Here is an 18,908-nt window from a genome sequence, read left to right as displayed (position 1 = left end):
GATTGCATTCTGGACTGAGGGGACAGGGAGGTCAGGCCACTTGGTATTAATTTCTAGCCCATCTTTCTGGAGGAGGTCTCTGTGATGTTTAAGAAGAGGTTAAAAAGTACTAGGCAAACCCCACTAGTACTGCCACACAATATAAGAAAACTTGATTGATCGTCGTGAGTTTTGACTAATATTCATATAAACTTGCATATGACAATACTTCTAAAGAAACAAGCGTACTTTATTAGGTAATGCACACTTGGGGTTGTTGCAGCATACATCTTAAAAAGATATTTCCCTTCTCACACATAGGAGGGGAATGTGTCTTCTAAGAGAGCCCTTGCTACCTGCTTTTTAAAAAGAAGTACTTACTCACCCCACCCTCTGCAAGTTGCTGGCCGACAGAAATGTACCCCGGCCTAGTTAACCAAAATGTTCAACTGATTGTCAGTGAAACATTGCAGCCCTGGTTAAAATGTGAGACAAAACCACTGCAGGAAGATGGTCCTACAGCACTTCTACAAAAATCCTGAAGGTGGGTAAAGTTTTCTCAGAGGAGGCAGCAACATGGAGGTGGTGCCATGCATCTAAACTGGGAGCTGGGAGGCAATGCGGAGAAGGACGCCAGCAGGTCGTGGGGCAGAGAGGCGACTGGCGTGCAAGAACTTGGCAAGAGGGTGAGCTTAGTGCTGCCCAGGCAGAATGAAGGCAGCAGGTAGAACCTGGCTAGCCAAAAGCAAAGCCCGTTTGGAGCTGGCAGGCTGACTTTCTGCCCTGAGTTTGGGGGTGGGTGGTGCTTAATAATGCCCTGAGGATCCACCCATTTAAAAAAGACCAATGGGTTTAAAAAAGACCAATGAAACAAAGTCCAGTATGACCGATGGAGAACAGCTATTGGTTGGGTGGCAGTTGAAGGGCGGGTGCTATTTCTTCACAATCTGCTCCAGCTCTGAGATGCGCCGTTCCTGTTCTGAGACAGTGGCTTGAAGCCGCTTCAGGTCCTCCGAGAGCTGCTCCAGAGCTGGACTCTGTGGGAAAACACAAGGCAAGCTTCAGTTCTGACCCACAGCAACCGGTTCTTCCAGCTCTGACTCTGTCCCTTATTCTGATGACCCTCAGGCCCAGACCCACTGGCCTAGTTCTGGTGGCGGCTCATAATCTAGATTTTGGCTCTCTCCCCTTCTTACCCCTGGCGCTGTCCCTTCATGGGAATGCTGGCTTCTTTTGGGCCCTTGAAGGAGGGTCTGGTTGACCTTGAACTCTCTGGTCTTCTGGGGCGTGTAGCCATCCTTGAGGGAGATGAGAATGGGGCTGGCGTTCTTCCCTGACAGCCACTCTTGGGAGGTCAGGGCAGCATCTGGGCCAGCTGTGTCAGGATACAGGTCCTCTTGGAACAAGTCTGACTGCAGAGAAGGCAGAAGAAGAAGAGTTTGTATTTGATATCCCGCTTTATCACTACCCGAAGGAGTCTCAAAGCGGCTAACATTCTCCTTTCGCTTCCTCCCCCACAACAAACACTCTGTGAGGTGAGTGGGGCTGAGAGACTTCAAGAAGTGTGACTGGCCCAAGGTCACCCAGCAGCTGCATGTGGAGGAGTGGAGACACGAACCCGGTTCCCCAGATTATGAGACTACTGCTCTTAACCACTACACCACACTGGCTCTCCAAGACACAGGCTGAACAGAAGGGGCAGATAGATCTAAAACAGACCTCCCACTCTGTTATTGGGGAAAGAGAGCAGCAGTTCCTTTCCCTCAGGGGGACTCCTCCTAGGCCTCTCTCTCCACCCTTCTATCGAGGATTTCCTGAAAAAGTCCCTCCAAACTTCATTTATTTTTATTTATTTCATGGCATTTACATACAGCTTGAAAGAAAAGGGAAAAAAACCCCAAGTGGTTTATAAAAAATTGAGAACAAATCCAAACTCAAATGTCAAGAGGGTAAAATGTATGCCTCAATTACATAGAACAAGGCTAGAGAATTATTTAGGGCCACATTCCCTTCTAGGAAGCCTTTGAGAAGCCACATGCTAGAGGGGGAGGGGCCAGAGACAAAAGTGGGTGGGGCAATACATGCAAATTTTGCCTTTAAACAGAAGTTGAGTTTAAGCAAAGACACACTTTGGATCTCCCCATCCTCCACAATTTACAGAACCCGGGAATCTCAGCTTACCTTCCGAGGCACAGTCATTGCAATGGGTTCACATTTCCTCTCGTGGAGCTTGTAAAACCTGGAAGAGGCAAGAAACACTTGTAGTAAGCATAAGCCTTGGAGGGGAGGGAGATGAATGCCCCTAAACTAAAGCCAAAGAATCCTAGATGTTTTGTTTTTGCCTTGATCAAGGAGGCAGGGCGGTGCAGTGGTTAGAGAAGCATTGACCCAACATGGAACTGGCTTGACTGATGGGAGTTGTAGTCCTAAACGTCTGGAGGGAGGGTGGATTGGTGTTTCAGACCAGGACTAGCAAAATGGGGGTTCAAATCCCCACCCAAGTATGGAGCTTACTGGGCCAGTTACTATTTCTTAGCCCAGGAATGGATAACCTGTGTCCCTGTGGATGTTGCTGGACTCCAGCTCCCATCAGCCCCAAGCCAGCATGGCCGATGGTCAGGGGTGATGGGAGTTGCAGTCCATCAACAAATAGAAGCCAACGGGGCAGCTAAGTTTAGCTGGCAGGTGTGTTGGGAGGATAAATTGAGGCAGGAGGAAAGGGACGGGGAATGCACTCCTTTGGGTGTGGGGTGGGAAGGGGAAGAAACACAAACGCGTTCACAAAATACCTGGCAATCTCGCACTTGCTGACATCCAAGCCTCGCTTGGGCATCCAGCCTCCTCCTCGCTGCGACTCCTTGGAGGTGAACATGGATAAGTAGTGCACAAAGGGCGCCTCTCCCGTGAGCTCAAAGTAACGGATGCTGCTGTCTCCCTGCAACAACGCAGGTAAATACGAGGGTTTGATTCATCCTCATCATTCCAGAGCTTTCCCAACTGTAAAAACCCCTTTTCCTCACTGTGAGCTGAGACGCACTTCTAACAATTCCAGTGAAGGATGCGAAATTCTGCCCTCTCTTCAGAAGAAGTTTCTGTTCCCCTCGTCCTCTCTTGAAATGTCATTTTCAAGCTCTCCCCTGCTCTCTTCCCTCAGACCACCACAACCCCCTCAATTAACATCACAGAAATTGTGAACAGCTCCTCCGGAGTTCTGTTTCTAAACACCGACAACCCCGTCCATCCAGAACTCACCTTGCCGGTCAGGTAAACCACATTGGTGTCTGGATCATAGTAAGGCAGAAGAACTCCGCTGCTTGTGTCTAGCTCCTGGAGGGTTAATGGCTCCTCAGGTTTCCTCTGCAGAGTAAAAGTGAGACAGCAAGTTAAATTTAAGTGGGTGGGACCAAGAGTCCAAGGAGGAATAGAGACTAGAAATCCCAAGTTGAAGGCAATTCTGCTTATGAAGGAGAAGCATATATTCTCATGTGGTAGGTATCCCCATCGCTGGATGAAGGGGTTCTCGAACCACAAAACATGGGGTTTTATCCAGCAAGGCTCTACTCACTGAGATTAAGGAACGTAAGTTAGCCATGTGTATTAACTTCGGTAGGTCTACACTGAGGAGGACTAGATTGGAGATGACCCCTGGTTGCAGGCTCATAGCACAGTAGTCAAGAGACTCAGGGCTTTTTCCCAGCCAGAACTCAGTTCCAGCACCTCTCAGGTGGGTGCCATTGCCATTATAAGAGAATAAGCATTCATGATGGACTTTTTGGAGCTGGCCAACCTGACTGGAAGAATCCGCGAACAGAAAGAGGAGGAATACCAAGAAGAATGGAAGAAATTTAAGGATTATTTAGTAAAATATTCTAAGATAATATAAGTAGCACTATCTGTGAGTACCAAATTGGCTTAGGAGTTAAATGTTTTAAATTGCATAATAATATGGATAGAAGTGAATATGATAAGAAAGAAAGATGTTAATTGACTAAGTTAATTTCATTGGAAATTAGTATTGGAAAACTGCTACAATGAGTCATATGGAAACTCAGCTAGAGGGATTTGAGGAAGTCATCTAATAATGGTAACAAAAATGGGATTATAATAGTTAGGATTAATGTTTGTATGTTTTTTATATTGTAATTTTTTTTCCTTTCTTTTTTTTTGTTTTTTGTTTGTTATAAATTTGGAAAATCAATAAAAAAATTTGAAAGAAAGAAAGAAAAGAGAATAAGCAGTCATGGTGAGTTCCAGCACCTCTTTTTCCAGAAAAATAGCACTGAAGAGACTGAACTCTGAATTAGGAGACCACATCTCCAGCAGAAGAAGGCGATTTTAGGTGAGCAGCCTCAGTACCAACATTCAGTCTGTAATGTGGGCATAACAGCTGGTCTGTTTTACAGAGATTTTTGTCAGAACCGCTCACAAAATGAAGGGGAACCACATGTTTTATGAGCAAACAAAAGTGCAAAATAAATGCTACATTATTCAAAAATCTTGTTCAAAAGAAAGTTAATGAGCAATAACTAGAGTACCTGTGATAACACACGCAATTCCCCCAATCGTGTGTGTGTGTGTGTGTGTGTGTGTGTCTGACTGCTAATTTGTTGCATCTGCGGGAACTGAAGTCAACGAAAGCTTAAAGGCCGTTAGTGGCCTTTAAGGTGCCACAAGACACCTCGTCGTTTTCACTGCAACAAACCAACATGCCTACTACTCTTTTGGAATCTGAAACGTGTACTACTTGTCTTTTAAAAGGTTTTCTTTGTTTAATTATGTAGAGGAGGAAGGGGGCACAGGTGGCTGTGTAATGCCCCAACAATTAGCAAGCCTCCCTTGAAGTAGGGGTGGGTTCCCCCTTCTCCATTACGGCAACGAAAGATACACATCCTGAAAATCGGAGAGGACAGCCCTCCTTTCTTCTCACCAGGTCCCACAGCGCCACTTGACGCTCACTCATGCGGCTGAAGCCCGTTGTGAAGAGCTTTCCATCGTTCACAGTAATCGCCCGGACAGGACGTGAGCCCTCGTGGGGGCGGGGCAGCTCCTGTGGTGGGAAGAAGAGGCAGGAGGAAGCATCAGATACAGCCAACACTTTAGCCACACCTATTCCAGGTAGGCTCCGCCCACATCTATAAAGTGCCACTCGCTAGGGAGACAGGTTCCATTTAGTCCCCACCATGCCTGATGGGCGTCCCTTGCTCACAGATTCAGGACTCTCCAGTTAAATGGGTTGGCACCAGATACCCGATGAAGCATCTCTCCCTGTTTAATCAATTTATGGCCGTGGAAGATGTTGCAACAGCCGCAATCTGAGATTGTTTCTTTTTTTCCTTAAAGCACGAGGCAGTCATGGGTGATGTTTCTATAGGTGGCCAATAAGCTTTGACAAAGGGGAGCCTTCGACAAGATGTTGCCACTGGCTTCTAGACCCGCCATCCCATCCCAGGTTGTGGCCGGTCAGCATTCGGTGCCCACTGAACATGCTCAGTCCTAATTACACTACCTGGGACAGGGAAGTCTTTCTGATGTATTTCCGTAAAGGTGTTTTTTTTGTACTTCTGAAAACATTGCCCCCCACCCACTACTGCTAGCTCCCTCTTATGCATGGGTGGTGTTGTTGGAGTGGCGCTGTCAGAAAATCAAGATCACTGTAAGTATTATATTTTAATGTTGTATTTTATTTTTGTTTTTAAGTTGTAATCATTCATCTTGTTTTTATTATTGTTTGTAAGCCGCTCTGAGCCCGGCCTTGGCTGGGGAGGGCGGGGTATAAATAAAAAATTATTATTATTATTATTATTACATATGATATTACAGAGGGTTAGACTAGTATTGATTTACCGTATTGGCCTGAATATAAGCCTCACTTTCCCCCCAAATTCTAACCGTGAAAAGTTAAAGTGCGGCTTAAATTCGCGACCTTACAAAAATTGGCTTGTACAATATCGCTGCTGAAACAGACATACGGCAAAACGGAACGGGAGTGAGTGCCTGTGGAATTTTAAGGGAGCGGCTTATATTTGGGCCAATATAGTATTATTATTTAGCTTGTATTGACTGTATTTGTTATCACTTCTTTTCGGAAAATTCAATAAAAAGCTGTTAATAACAACAACAAAAAACCGTATTCTGTGTGGGAGTTAAGAACGAAGCCTGCATATAAGCCAGGCTTCCTCAACCTTGGCCCTCCAGATGTTTTGAGACTACAACTCCCATCATCCCTGACCACTGGTCCTGCTAGCTAGGGATCATGGGAGTTGCAGGCCAAAAACATCTGGAGGGCTGAGTGTGAGGAAGCCTGATATAAGCTGTGGGACCTCTGGTTCCCAGATCAAGCAACAGGGGGCAGCTAACTTCATCTGGCCCTGCCTTGTGGGATTCTGCTCTTGGCAGATCAAATGCTGGGATGGAGGGACCCTTTAGCTTGGCTTAGCGAATTATTCACTTGGTGTTGCATTCTGATCTAGATTTGCCCCTCCTGCTGCCACAGGACACAGACTTCCCCAGCTTGCAGCTCCTACTTACGTTGGCAACGGCGCCTCCCGCTCGCGGGTCAAACACCCGAACGCGTTTGTCCCGGCAGGCCGTGCACAGCAGCGACCCGTCCTGGTTCCAGGCCGCGCTGTAGATGGCATCTGGGTGCATCTCGTCCATGGAGAGGGCCGCCTGCCCGACCCCCACGTCCCAGACCGTCACTGCATTGTCACAGCCTGCAAAAGAGAGCAAGGCCATCGATAACAAAGGACCGGCAATGGAAGGGAGAAAGGGTTGCGCGCCAGCCAGATTGCGAGTGCGCCGCCTCCGTGAGCCCGCCGCGCACCTGCCGCTTGTTACCTGCGCTCAGCAGGAGGTTCTGCGCCGTCGGGTGCCACGTGACAATCCCCACCCGCTTGGAGTGGCCTTCGAGGGTCACCAGAGGATCGCTCAAGGACCTCACGAGGCCGGCTTCAGGCACTGCCCAGACCTGAAAGCAGGGCACCAAAGAGAATGGAGGACATCGGGAGCAAGAGGCAGCCCCCTTCCTCGCTCCCAGCCATGCCTAGCCCATACCTGTATCCCCTCCACTTTTGCCCATCTGCAGGGGCAGCCAGACCCATAAGCAAACCAGGAAATGGCCTGTTGAGGGCTATATGTTTGCCAGTGTGTGTGATCTGGGTGAGAAATGCCCCTGGGGTGTCAGAGATGCTGTTAAGGCGCACTCCTTGAATTATTGCGCCGTGTCATTCCCTGCGAGGTTCTGCAGGGCACTACTCAGATCACTATTTATTTGGGCTTGCGGGGGGTGGGAATAAATCCTAATAAGGGGGGCAGCCCTTCTCACCTACCAGATGAATTCTTTTCTAGGTGACCTTTGGGTTACGTTTGGGTTGTTTTCAACTTTCACTCGGGGAACAGCCGCTGAAATCAATGGATCTAACTTGGTGATGGCCATTAGCGGATCCATTCATTTCAATGGGTCTACTATGAGTAAAAGTTAGTTGAAGACAACCCTTTATCTCCCCCTTGAAGATCCACCCCCTTGACTTTTGGAACCCTTTCATGGGTAGTTGGCTATAAACTAAAGGACCCCAGGACGGTTAAGTCCAGTCAAGGGCGACTATGGGGTTGCGACGCTCATCTCGCTTCAGGCTGAGGGAGCCGACGTCTGTCCACAGCCAGCTTGACGGAAACCAGAGTGCATGGAAATGCCATTTAGCTTCTCTCCGGAGTGGTACCTATTTATCTACTTGCACTTTGATATGCTTTCGAACTGCTAGGTTGGCAGGAGCTGGGACCAAGCAACGGGAGCTCACCCCGTCGCGGGGATTTGAACTGCCAACCTTCTGATCGGCCAGCCCAAGAGGCTCACTGGTTTAGACCACAGCGCCACCTGTGTCCATGTAGTCAGCTATAGTGTGGTGCTGGTAATGCCAAGGTTGCAGGCTAAATCCCTGTAAGGTACAGCTACATCTTCCTGCGTTTCAGGGGGCAGAAAATATGATCCTCAAGGTCCCTTCTATCATTCTATGTGTTCCACCCTATCCCCTTTGTATCTGCCTGCCATCCCCTGCCTTTTCTCCCCAGCTTCCTGAGCGGAGGTAAGGGGTGGAGTGACAAAAGATAAAGGGTAAAGGGACCCCCAACAGTTAAGTCCAGTTGCGAACGACTCTGGGGTTGCGGCGCTCATCTTGATTTACAGGCCAAGGGAGCCGGCGTTTGTCTGCTCTGCAGCCATTTTTTCTGGATCATGTGGCCAGCATGACTAAGCCACTTCTGGCGAAACCAGAGCAGGGCACAGAAACGCCGTTTACCTTCCTGCTAGAGTGGAACCTATTAATCTACTTGCACTTCTTTGGTGTGCTTTGGAACTGCTAGGTTGGCAGGAGCTGGGACTGAGCAACGGGAGCTCACCCTGTCGCGGGGATTCGAACCGCCGACCTTTTGATCAGCATGCCCAAGGCTCGGTGGTTTAGACCACAGCGCCACCTGAACAGGTTCCGTCAAGCACTGCCCACCAGCGCCCCTGTCTGGAAGCACCCTAAGCCCCTCCCCCAACATCTCCCTCTAAGCCCCACCCACTTGCCTCCGTCCACCCTGCTCTTGGCAAATGAGCCCTGCTCCTACCTTCTCCCGCCCCCGTCCCTTTTCCCCATCCAGCTGCTCCCACTCACCATAACGCTGCAGTCCTCAGATCCACTGGCAATGATGTGGTCATTGTGGGGACACCACTCCACATCGAGCACGGGGGCTGTGTGACCCGAGACCACCGGGGCCGCCTTATCCAGGCGGCCAGTCTGCAAAAAGGAGGAGGGGAGAGAGGGCCAAGTGAGTTTGACTGGGTGAAAAGGCCAATACTTCATTTAAACCGCTTACTTATTGATAGCAGCTAGACTTGTGATAAGCCTGGCTTTGGGGGGGGACTTGAAAGGGGCACCCATATCTAATTGACTTAATAGAGTTTGGCAGCTGGCCCCACTAGAGAAAGTGGCCGACAAAGAGATTGAGACATAAAGGACTCATTTACAACGGAAGGGCCCTGTTCTTCTGATTACATAAATAATAAAAACAACCCTGAACTTTTGCAGACATCCAGATTTTTTTGGGGGGGGGGGGCGTTGTCCCAGGTCAGTAGTTCTCAAAGGGTGTGGCAAGAGAGGATGGCAAATGTGGCAGGAAGATTCAAGGACAATTATAGAAACATTTAAGCAATTCGGCAATATAGTATATTCAGTAATATAGTATAGTATAGCCAGGGCCAGATTTAGGTTTGATGAGACCCTAAACTACTGAAGGTAATGGGGCCCTTTATATGTCCAGCTGTCCTTTGTCAACAACAAATTGTCACTGTTTTTGTGTTGAATATATGCTATATGGTAATTTATGGACCTAATAGGTATCTAATGCCATTTGCTGTATGTAGGTATTGTTTTATTTTTTATTTTATTTTATATTTTGGAAATGTACATCCAGTTTTTTTTTCTTTACATTTTTTTGGGGCCCCCAAGAGAGTGGAGTCCTAAGCTATAGCTTGTTTAGCTTATACGTAAATCCAGCACTGAGTATAGCATCAAAATGATTTTTTTGGAATATACAACCAGAAACAGTATCAACATTGGTGCTGCTAATACAGCCGTTTGACTTCACCCTGAGAGGCACACTCCATTGTTTCTTGAGAAAGACAGATGCCAACAATAGCTAGGAGTTGTATTTCTCACTAATAAAAAATTCGTTGCGACACTGAAAGTGTGGCCCAGAGAAAAGAAGTTGGAGAACCAATTAATTCACAAAAGACAGTTAAAATCCTACAGATGAATGGTGTTTATTTCCAGTGCCTCTCAATGAAACTAAAGCACTGTTTCCCCCTCTGGTTATGGGCCTGCAATAAACCACATTACACAAACTACCTGGCAGGTACTAGCCCCCCCCCAAAAAAACTCCATCCCTGTTATAGACATGTAGAAGATTCCACAAAACATGCAAAGGTTTGGAAATGCAGAAGCAGCTCGCCCCAACACAAGCATCTAGAATGGCAAGGAAGAAGTAGGAGTCCTAGACTCCAAAGTTCCCCCAGTGCTGACTTGCCAGCTTAGTTCCCCCTTCTTCCTGGCAGGTCTTGGCTGCCTTCCCTGACTTTACAACAGGCAGAAATTGTTCTCAACTGCTTTCCAGTGTTGGCAGATGGCACAGGTTCAAGTTTCAAGCAGAGTTGGGGAGGCATTCCAGGTAAGGCCCCCAACTCTGCTGTAACTCATTCCGATCATAGAGTTGGAAGAGACCACAAGGGCCATCGAGTCCAACCCCCTCCAAGATGGTGGCTCTCCAATCCAGATCAGGGTTTCTCAGACTTTAGAGCCGAGATGTGGAACCCTGCGGCCCTCTTGACAACTCAGGACTACAATTCCCATCATCCCTGGCAACTTGTCATGCTGGCAGGGGCTGATGGGAGTTGGAGTTCAATAACACCTGGGGCAGGACCCAGGTTCCCCATCCCCTGCTTGTAGAGATTACGCATATTACATTATGAAGATTAAGCATATTACTTTTCTGCCATGATGAAGTGCTCGCTCTAGAATTCTGAGGGGTGAAATTTGGCTGCTGCCCAATCCCTTGCCCTCTCCTTGCAGGACAAAAGGCCCACCTGTTCCTCAGAACAAGCTTCCACAAGCTGGCGAATTCCAGACATTTTGGACCACAATTCCCATCAGTCCCAGCTGTGGAACAAACAGGCAAGGCAAGTGGAAGATGCAGTTGGATCTTCTCACTCTTGGAGGGGGGCAGATGAGGGCCAGGGGGGTCTGGGGGTCCACAGCAGTGGCGACCCCTGACACTGGCCCCACCCTGAAATATTATTTGCAGGAGTGCAATCCCTTTTCAAAAAGCTTAGGAGCCGACAAGATTGCTTCTCTTAAAACCTATCTTCATTTAAAGTTTTAAGGCTTTTATCTTCGGGGTTTGTTTTTTAATGGTGATAGTTTGCTGCATATTTGCTTTTAAATGGTTTGTGGGTTTTAGCTGCGTTTCATGTACAATTTCATCTGCACACTGCTTGGAGAGCTCTTTGATCAAGCACTTTATAAATCTTCTGAAGAAATAACTTTTTGCCCCAGGAGCCAGCTAAAAGAAGAGGCGATAGCAGCAGGCCAAGTGCCGGTTGTCAGGCCCTGTCCTAAGTGCCAGTGGCTAACTGGGTGGCTGGATTTTTGCAACCCTCCTTGCCAAGTTCTCCTTTCTACTTCTTTGCCACCCACCCCGCTTCAATACTTCCCTTCCTTCTTCAGCTCCTTTGCGCAAAAACAGAGAGACATTTGCCACCAGTTCTCCTCCCCCCAAAACCACACAGCTCCACTTCCAGCCTGAAAGAACTGCAGAGTTGTCATCGTTTCAACCAGCCTCTGCTCCTGTGCCTTGAATGAAAGGTTGATCTGCAGATATCAGTGCCACTGGCGGCTATTTTTATCTATTCAATTTAGGCACCGCTTCTTAGCAAGCTGAATCACAGCAGCAAATGATCACGTTTATCTCCATGCTGTGAAAACCTCCGCTTCCTGGCATCAGCCTGCTATGATATGCACAACAACGGGCCTGGCTGCCTTTAGGTGGTCCCCCCCCCAATCTTTCTCTTTTAACCTATTTTCTACTCTCTTTTTCCATTATTTCATTCGTCAGATTTCTTCTCTCCCCCCCCCCCCGCCCATTTATGTTTTTAGATAAAAGTTTTAGTTTGGTTTTTAAAAAGGGGGTATTAAATTTTGTATTTTTCTCTATAAACCTTCATAAAATTTATTTTTTTAAAAAGGATCTTGCAACCCTGGGCTACCCTTTCAAAGGTATGTGACCCACAGATTTGACTGCAGTGCTGCTTGGTGCCCATTGGGCTTAGCAGGGTAGACAGCAGGGGAGCTGACAGTAGGTGGCGCCAGAGCCAATGGCATGCCGTTCCGCCCAAGAAGGCAGACAAGTGGTGATTGGCTGAGAGCAAACTGAGAATTTGGTGGAGCCCTATTCGTTCTAATGGACCAGCCTCTGTTGTTTGACCAGCCTTATTGGGCTTAAGTTAGCCACCCACATTTGGACTCCTGCCACACGTCCCAATGGCTGCTCTAGATCGCCACTGCAGCCTTCTGCACACTGTAAATGCCAGCTCTGCAATCTGTCTCCCTCCCTATCGCTTCTTCTGGGACCGAGTTTCTTCGGCTTGTGACCACCAGGAGATTTGCTTGTCTCGTCCACCCAATAAATGGGCTGGAACCGCAACCTGGGTGGGAGTCCAGCAACCAAGTAAGGAACAATGGGCCAATGTCAAGGGCCATTTGCCCTGCTGGAAAGGGGATCAGCCTCACTGGGATCAGCAACGCTCACATGGCTTCCCTCTCGCACTTCCACCCCTCCCCTCTCCCCCATTTTGTCGCTCTCAGGAGTGTGAATCCGCTCCTCGTTCCCATATCACGCTGGAGTCATGAGACACTTGTGTCCTAGGGGCAAACACAAGATCGTCGCAGATGAAAGTGTGGAGGGGCGAGGAGGCCCAGCCTCGGCTTTGAGCCTCAACTTAGTGGCCAAATAAAAAATGAAGAAGCATTTTTTTGGGGGGGGGGAGGGATCCTTGAGTGTGTTTTGACTAGACTGAACCACTCAAACCCACGCACGTGAGAAGTACAAGTGCATTGTCAGAAGACCTCAAATGTGACAAAAAGATAGAAAATGCCCCAACCAAACAGGGGGGGAAGAGAGTCACTTGTCAAACATGAGGTTTGGGGATCAGACAAAAGGCAGACATCTAACAATGTCAATTGGTTTCACTGGAAGAACTGGAAAGGATTTGAGGCCTAGAGAAAGGCTGAATCCATCACTTGTTGGCTTCCATTTCTGGGGAATGGTGCAGAGGGGTTTTTGAGGTGGCAGTAAAGGGCAGCGAGTTAGGGGGAGCATGGAACTGGGGCACAGGCAGAGACAGGGCAGGCCGAGAGAGCTTCATTAGTTACCAAGCGCTCTCCCGATTTCCTTCCCCTCTCTGCCTGCCCCAAACCCACTTCCTCTTTCTCAAGGCCCCATTTCCGCAGCAGGTTCAAACTTCAGGCCATTTAAGGCAAAACAAAAAACCTGTCGAAAGAGATCTGTCGTTTCGGCAGTTTCACAAGTTCCCCGTCCCTCCTCCGCTGTGCCATCTTCAGAGCGCCACCCCGGAAAGACAGGGGGGCGGGAGGGAGAGAGACCTCAGAGTTAAGATTCATGCATGTAGCTGTCGGTTGGGGGTGGCTGGGCTGAAAGGGGTTGAATTTTGGTGGGAGTTGAGGACTGAGGTCCGTGGGGGTTGGGAGATTCTAGAAAGACCATCTTTCCAGAAAGTGGCTCACATACCTTGGACAATGGCAAGACCAGGAAGGCTCCTCCGCCACTAGCTTCCACAACAATGGCCAGGAATTTGGGGTTGACGGAGCAAAAATTCCCATCCCAGGTCATCTGGGAGACACGGATGTCATCGTAACACTGGTCGGCCTTGACCGGCTGTCCGTAGACATGGCGGAACTTACTGGACCTCACAACTTTACGGCTCATGGTTCCTTCAAAAACAAAAATAAAAGAGTTTCACTTGCACATCGTTGGGGGGCATCAAATCACAATGGTCCCAGGGTCAAATTCCTAGTCCCATAAGCATTGGTAAAAGTCGCCAGACCCCCCAACCCAGTATTTATATCTCAGACCATTTAGCAGCCTGGCAGCTAGGAAGTCTGATCTTAGCTGTGGCCCCAATGGTCTCAATCATGCCACTGTTTCAAAGTCACACAAGATAATTGAGGGTTGTGCATCGTAGCTCCTTGCAAGCTCCCCCAACCAGCAAAACCACACTTGAAGCCCCACAAACACCCCCACCAAAACAGCATTCAGATTCTGGGAAAGATCAGGAGTGGCAGGCAGTTCCACAAGCACCGTGGAGATTCCTGCACGTTTCAAATGAGAGGTATATGCAGTCCGATCCCATGCCTGTAAGAGATAAACTCCTGATATTTGCTCCCCCAATGAGCGTGATTTGCTTTGAAAGGCGCCAAACTCTTTAGATTACCCAAGCAACAAAGCCAAGTCGCGTGTGGGAAAGGGAAGGCAATTTTTTTCTACCCGGCGCATTTACGCATTTGTCAGATCTGCATGCCATTCTTCTTCCAAGGATGATATATATGGGCTTATATTTTATCCTCACAACAATCCTGCAAGGTGGGTTTGGCTGAGGATAAAAATGTGCCCACAGCCACCGAGTTCACTTCATCGGGGGTGGGAGCATTTGAAACCAGATCTATCTGACCTAAAACCAAACACTCCATCTATGACACCATGCCTGGGCGCAGGGGACAACAGACACATCACACGCCAAGGGTTGCTAGCCAATGTGACCTGGAAAGAAAATTCTAAACACAGCAAAATCCTGAGCACAGATTAAGCCACAAGAGATTTAAAAAAATAAATGATTGGCTTTGCATGCTTTAAAATGGGAATAGTAAATTTTGTGACCTGCCTCACAGGGTCCTGTGAATTCGGTATTAAAGGAGGAACATGCAACATGCAGCGTTTTGCACGTTGAAAAGTGCTTCAGGCATAAAATCATCAATACAAGAGCCCCCCCCCCAGTGCTCTGCGAGCAAAAGCCCCCTCCCCAATTCACTGCCATCTCCCCCTCCCAACCGGAAGGTCCTTTCGCCCCCCAGCCCCAAACTCTCACCTGCAGCCTCTTTTGCAGATGCACCACACAATGAATTGGAGACGAAGCTGCTCAGAGCTTTTTAACAGAGCCATCGCCCTGGAACTGTCAGAGCGAGGAGGGCTGGTCTCTTAAAGGGCCAGCGCTCAGCGTGCGTCAAGCAGGGAGCTCAAAGGCTCTGCTTGTCATATCTCGCCCTACACACAGACACCCATACACAGAGCATCCATCTTCAGGTGTCTCTCTCTCTCTCTTTCTCCCCCATCTCATTTCCTCTCCGTACATATTCTTCATCCTGAACGTTACAGAGAATTGCTGATACGTTTGTGCTAAACAGAGACACGCAAACGGTTTGGAAGGGATGCCTTGTTAAACCAACTATTTGGAAAGGTTGCAGGCTGCACAGGTCTCTTCGCTCCTGCCCGAAGGAACAGTTCGCCACAGCCCGGCAGCTTTTTGGTAAAATTATAATCGGATAGCATGTTAGCTGTTACCTGCTTTATCTTTCTAAAAAATTTTGCACATGCCTTTGTATACTTTGCTTCCTTGCTCACACCCATCCTTTAGTAATAAGCAAGGCTGCATCCAAGCCTTAGATTCCACAGTAGCCCAAAATGTAGAAGGTGGTACAGGAACAAAATTCAGCTCCTTAAAAAGCAATGCTTTCATTTTTAAATAAATCCCCAAATTTCTAAGCCTTGTGGCTTTGAAGGTATGTACTGTAAGTTTGTTGGCCAATTCCAGCAAACAGATCTATATCACTACAACATTGTCCCCAAGTGTCACCCGCTGAGAGCCCACGGTTTTGCAAAAAAATAAAATACTAATGTTCTTTTATGGCTGGGGGTGGTCCCCTGAATGGGCAATTCACCTAAATTCTTGGAAGACTGTACCTGCAAATCCTACGCACACTTAACTATTTTACACAGTGGGGCTTATTTCTGAGTAAATGTTAGCTGTTACCTGTTATGTGTGTGAGGCTATGTACACATCAGGGGCTTAAAATGCAGCGAGACCACCACACACGCACACTTACACACTTCCAAGAAAGGGGAAGAGGGGTATCTTAACCCAACAGACATGACCTCTTTGGTTTCCCCTGTGCGTGCAACCCCATATCCTCTTCACAAGGCTGTCAGCTTGTGTGCATGTGCAACAGTTTCCTCAAGTGTACACACCGCAGCTTAACTGCGAAGTGAATGTGGCTTACGTTTTCAAATCAGATGGCAGCTGGTTTGAGAGAAAATGCACCAAACCAGAGTTTTTCTCAATAAACTACAGGATGCACATGAGTTCTAGCTAACGTCACATGTATTCAGCTTCAAACACTCATGGCGGGAGCAAACTGGAGACGGAGTAAACAGCAATGTGTACACAGCCTGAGAGAGAAACATCCATTTTTGCAGCTGGAATGAGCAGACAGAGGGAAAATTAGGGGTGCATGGTTTTCTCACAGGGTGGTAGCTCCCTGAATTGCTTCCTGGAGGAATCTGCTGCCTTGTGGGATGGCCTGATGTTTGCTTCCACAGATGCTTTACTAAAGCTACTTTCCCAAAATGCTTTGCTGGCTGGGGCTGATGGGAGTTGTAGTATGGACCCATCAGCCACATATACAGTGGTACCTCGGGTTACAGACGCTTCAGGTTACAGATGCTTCAGGTTACAGACTCTGCTAACCCAGAAATATTACCTCGGGTTAAGAACTTTGCTTCAGTATGAGAACAGAAATTGTGCTCTGGCGGCGTGGCGGCAGCAGCAAGAGGCCCCATTAGCTAAAGTGGTGCTTCAGGTTAAGAACAGTTTCAGGCTAAGAATGAACCTCCAGAACGAATTACCGTATTTTTTGCTCTATAAGACTCACTTTTTCCCTCCTAAAAAGGGGAAGTGTGTGTGCGTCTTATGGAGCGAATGCAGGCTGCACAGCTATCCCAGAAGCCAGAACAGCAAGAGGGATTGCTGCTTTCACTGCGCAGCGATCCCTCTTGCTGTTCTGGCTTCTGAGATTCAGAATATTTTTTTTCTTGTTTTCCTCCTCCAAAAACTAGGTGCGTCTTGTGGTCTGGTGCGTCTTACAGAGCGAAAAATACGTACGTTCTTAACCCGAGTTACCACTGTATATGAACCAAATTGTCATAGACAGTGCAAGTCTTCATTCTTCAGGGCTCTTTCCTTCAAAGGAAACTCCGCTTGGTATCACTTGCTGGAGGAAGAGGGTGCCGTGTAACAATAGCATTAATTTTGGGTGGGCAACCTCTGGGGCAGCTTGAGAATTTGGAAGCCAGAGGAATTCCTGGACAATATTCCCAATGGTTAGAGGTATTCCAATCCTCAACATAGCTCCATGCCCACTCTAACTACAAGACATTGGATAAAGCATGCAAAATGTTGACAATTACTGTATAAAACTAAACTCATGCAAATCCAACCCATTTCACTTTTTTCTTTTCTTTTTGGCACAGAATTGTAATTGCCTGGAGGCCAGGCTTTTATTTATTCAAGCACAGCCTCACTGATAGGCAGAGAAATGTTTTTTAGGCGTTCATTCCTGATGAGTCACCAGGTCAAGTCTGTTGCTGCAAGAAAGCCAGGAGCTCTGTGGCACCTCAGAGACTAATGCATTTATTGTGACGTGATCTTGCATCCTAGCTAAGAGTGGAGTCCTCTTCAGCAGATGGCATCGGACAAAAGAGGGCTCTTGCATACTGGACATCTGATGCTAGGATACATTTGTTTCAGATGCCAAGGCCTCTTTTTGTTTGGGGTTTTGTGGGGAGGGGACACCTAGAGGATTGTGCGGGTGATGGTGGATCAGGGAACAGAAGACGACAGTGCGGAGAAAGAAACTAAGCAGCCCTTTTAAATCTAGTGAAGCTCTCTCTGCTCATCCATTCCAGCTGCTTGTTTCAGACAAATCCAGAGACGTCTGTTTTGTCATTAAACTATATAAATTAAGAAGGAGAAGCATTTCTGTTTGTGATCAGCTGAGAGCACAGATTTCTCTACTGCTGTAGGTTTTAAGTTAGCAAAGGAAAGCACAGGAAAGTAGTGTTGTTCCCTACAGATACTGTTGTGGGTAAGATAGTGTGCTAATTCTTTTTCATAAATTTGAGTTTTATGTAGAAATCTCACTGACTACAACTGGCGCTTAGGCTGCAGTCCTATATGCACTTTACATGGGAGTAAGCCCCACTGAACTCAACAGGGCTTATTTCTGAGTAGACACGTGTAGCCCTGCACATCCCATGGCCTTTTCACCCAACCTTCTATAATTTCGCGTATGTAAATAACCTGCCAGGATAACGCCACATCTTTATTATATATTTTTTATTCCGTTCCTTCAAGAAGCTCAGGGAAGAATGGATGCCTTTCCCTCTGATTTCTGCAACAAGCAGGTGTGTGAGCGAGACTGCCTTAAAGTTTATGAGTACTGTACCAGTTGCTGCAAATCACAGGAAGGGAGGCCCTTGTTTCACATCGAGTTTGAAATTCTCCCACAGGCATCTAGTGGGCCACTGTGAGAACCAGAAGCTGGATTAGATTAGCCATTGACTTGATCCTACAGTGCTTTTTAAAAATTCCCCAATACACTTTGTGGTTAGCAGGGTCTTTAACCTGCCCTGCCTAGCATTCTCAACACTACCCCGCCTAGTGTAGGAAAGGGTATACTACTACAATAAAGCTGAAATCTTAGTAAATGCCATTGAACTCAACAGGACTGACTTCTGAGTAGACACATATAGGATTGCATACATTTTACTTGGAGCGGACTTACTGAAATTAATTAACCATGGCCATTCATTTCAATGGGTCAGCTCTGAATAGGACTACCACTGGACGCAACTCTTAGCCTTTCAAGCAGGTATGGAGAATCTTTCCCAGACTGAGGGCCACATGGCAGTGGTGAGAAGGCAAAAGTGGTCACAGCAATGAATGCAAAATGTATTTCTGTGTGGCAGGTCTGTTTCTACACACCCCTTTCTCCCCCCAGGAAACCAAGCGGCAGGATCAAAGTGCAAAGATGCATTGCAGCCAGACAAAAATGTCTGAGTAGTGTAGTTGGCCTGGTGAGGGGTGCGGCTGAGGAGGGGATATGGCATCTGAGGAGGGGATATGGCATCTTGAATAAAATATTGTGGGGGCCCAGGAAAGCCCCACCCCACATAATTGATCACACACCATCTGAATGGGAATGCTCATCAACTTTGTGGGGGCCCACCCCTCAAATATTTCATTGTGGGGGCTGAAGCCCTCATCG

General features: G+C 47.6%; 1 protein-coding gene across 2 annotated transcripts in view; it reads right to left on the bottom strand.

The window, feature by feature from the left end:
• Positions 1-208: 208 nt before the first annotated feature.
• The window catches only part of CORO1A (coronin 1A), a 77,025-nt gene continuing 58,325 nt past the window's right edge, over positions 209-18,908 (bottom strand). The window contains exons 1-11 of one of the 2 annotated variants that reach the window (XM_081837284.1): positions 14,675-14,827; positions 13,321-13,523; positions 8,634-8,756; positions 6,817-6,946; positions 6,508-6,692; positions 4,907-5,026; positions 3,232-3,336; positions 2,769-2,914; positions 2,161-2,218; positions 1,176-1,391; positions 209-1,016 (exon numbers count right to left, since the gene is read on the bottom strand). In XM_081837284.1, the coding sequence (XP_081693410.1) occupies positions 912-1,016; positions 1,176-1,391; positions 2,161-2,218; positions 2,769-2,914; positions 3,232-3,336; positions 4,907-5,026; positions 6,508-6,692; positions 6,817-6,946; positions 8,634-8,756; positions 13,321-13,518 (1,386 nt within the window). In that variant the 5' untranslated portion in view covers positions 13,519-13,523; positions 14,675-14,827 and the 3' untranslated portion in view covers positions 209-911. Of the gene's footprint in view, positions 1,017-1,175; positions 1,392-2,160; positions 2,219-2,768; positions 2,915-3,231; positions 3,337-4,906; positions 5,027-6,507; positions 6,693-6,816; positions 6,947-8,633; positions 8,757-13,320; positions 13,524-14,674; positions 14,828-18,908 lie in introns of those variants that run through there. The other variant, XM_081837285.1, reaches the window with a different exon arrangement.

This window comes from Podarcis erhardii (genome assembly GCF_964252035.2).
Source record: "Podarcis erhardii genome assembly, chromosome: 13".
In the NCBI taxonomy this organism is placed as follows: Eukaryota; Metazoa; Chordata; class Lepidosauria; order Squamata; family Lacertidae; genus Podarcis; species Podarcis erhardii.
This window is presented reverse-complemented; position numbering and strand designations above follow the sequence as displayed.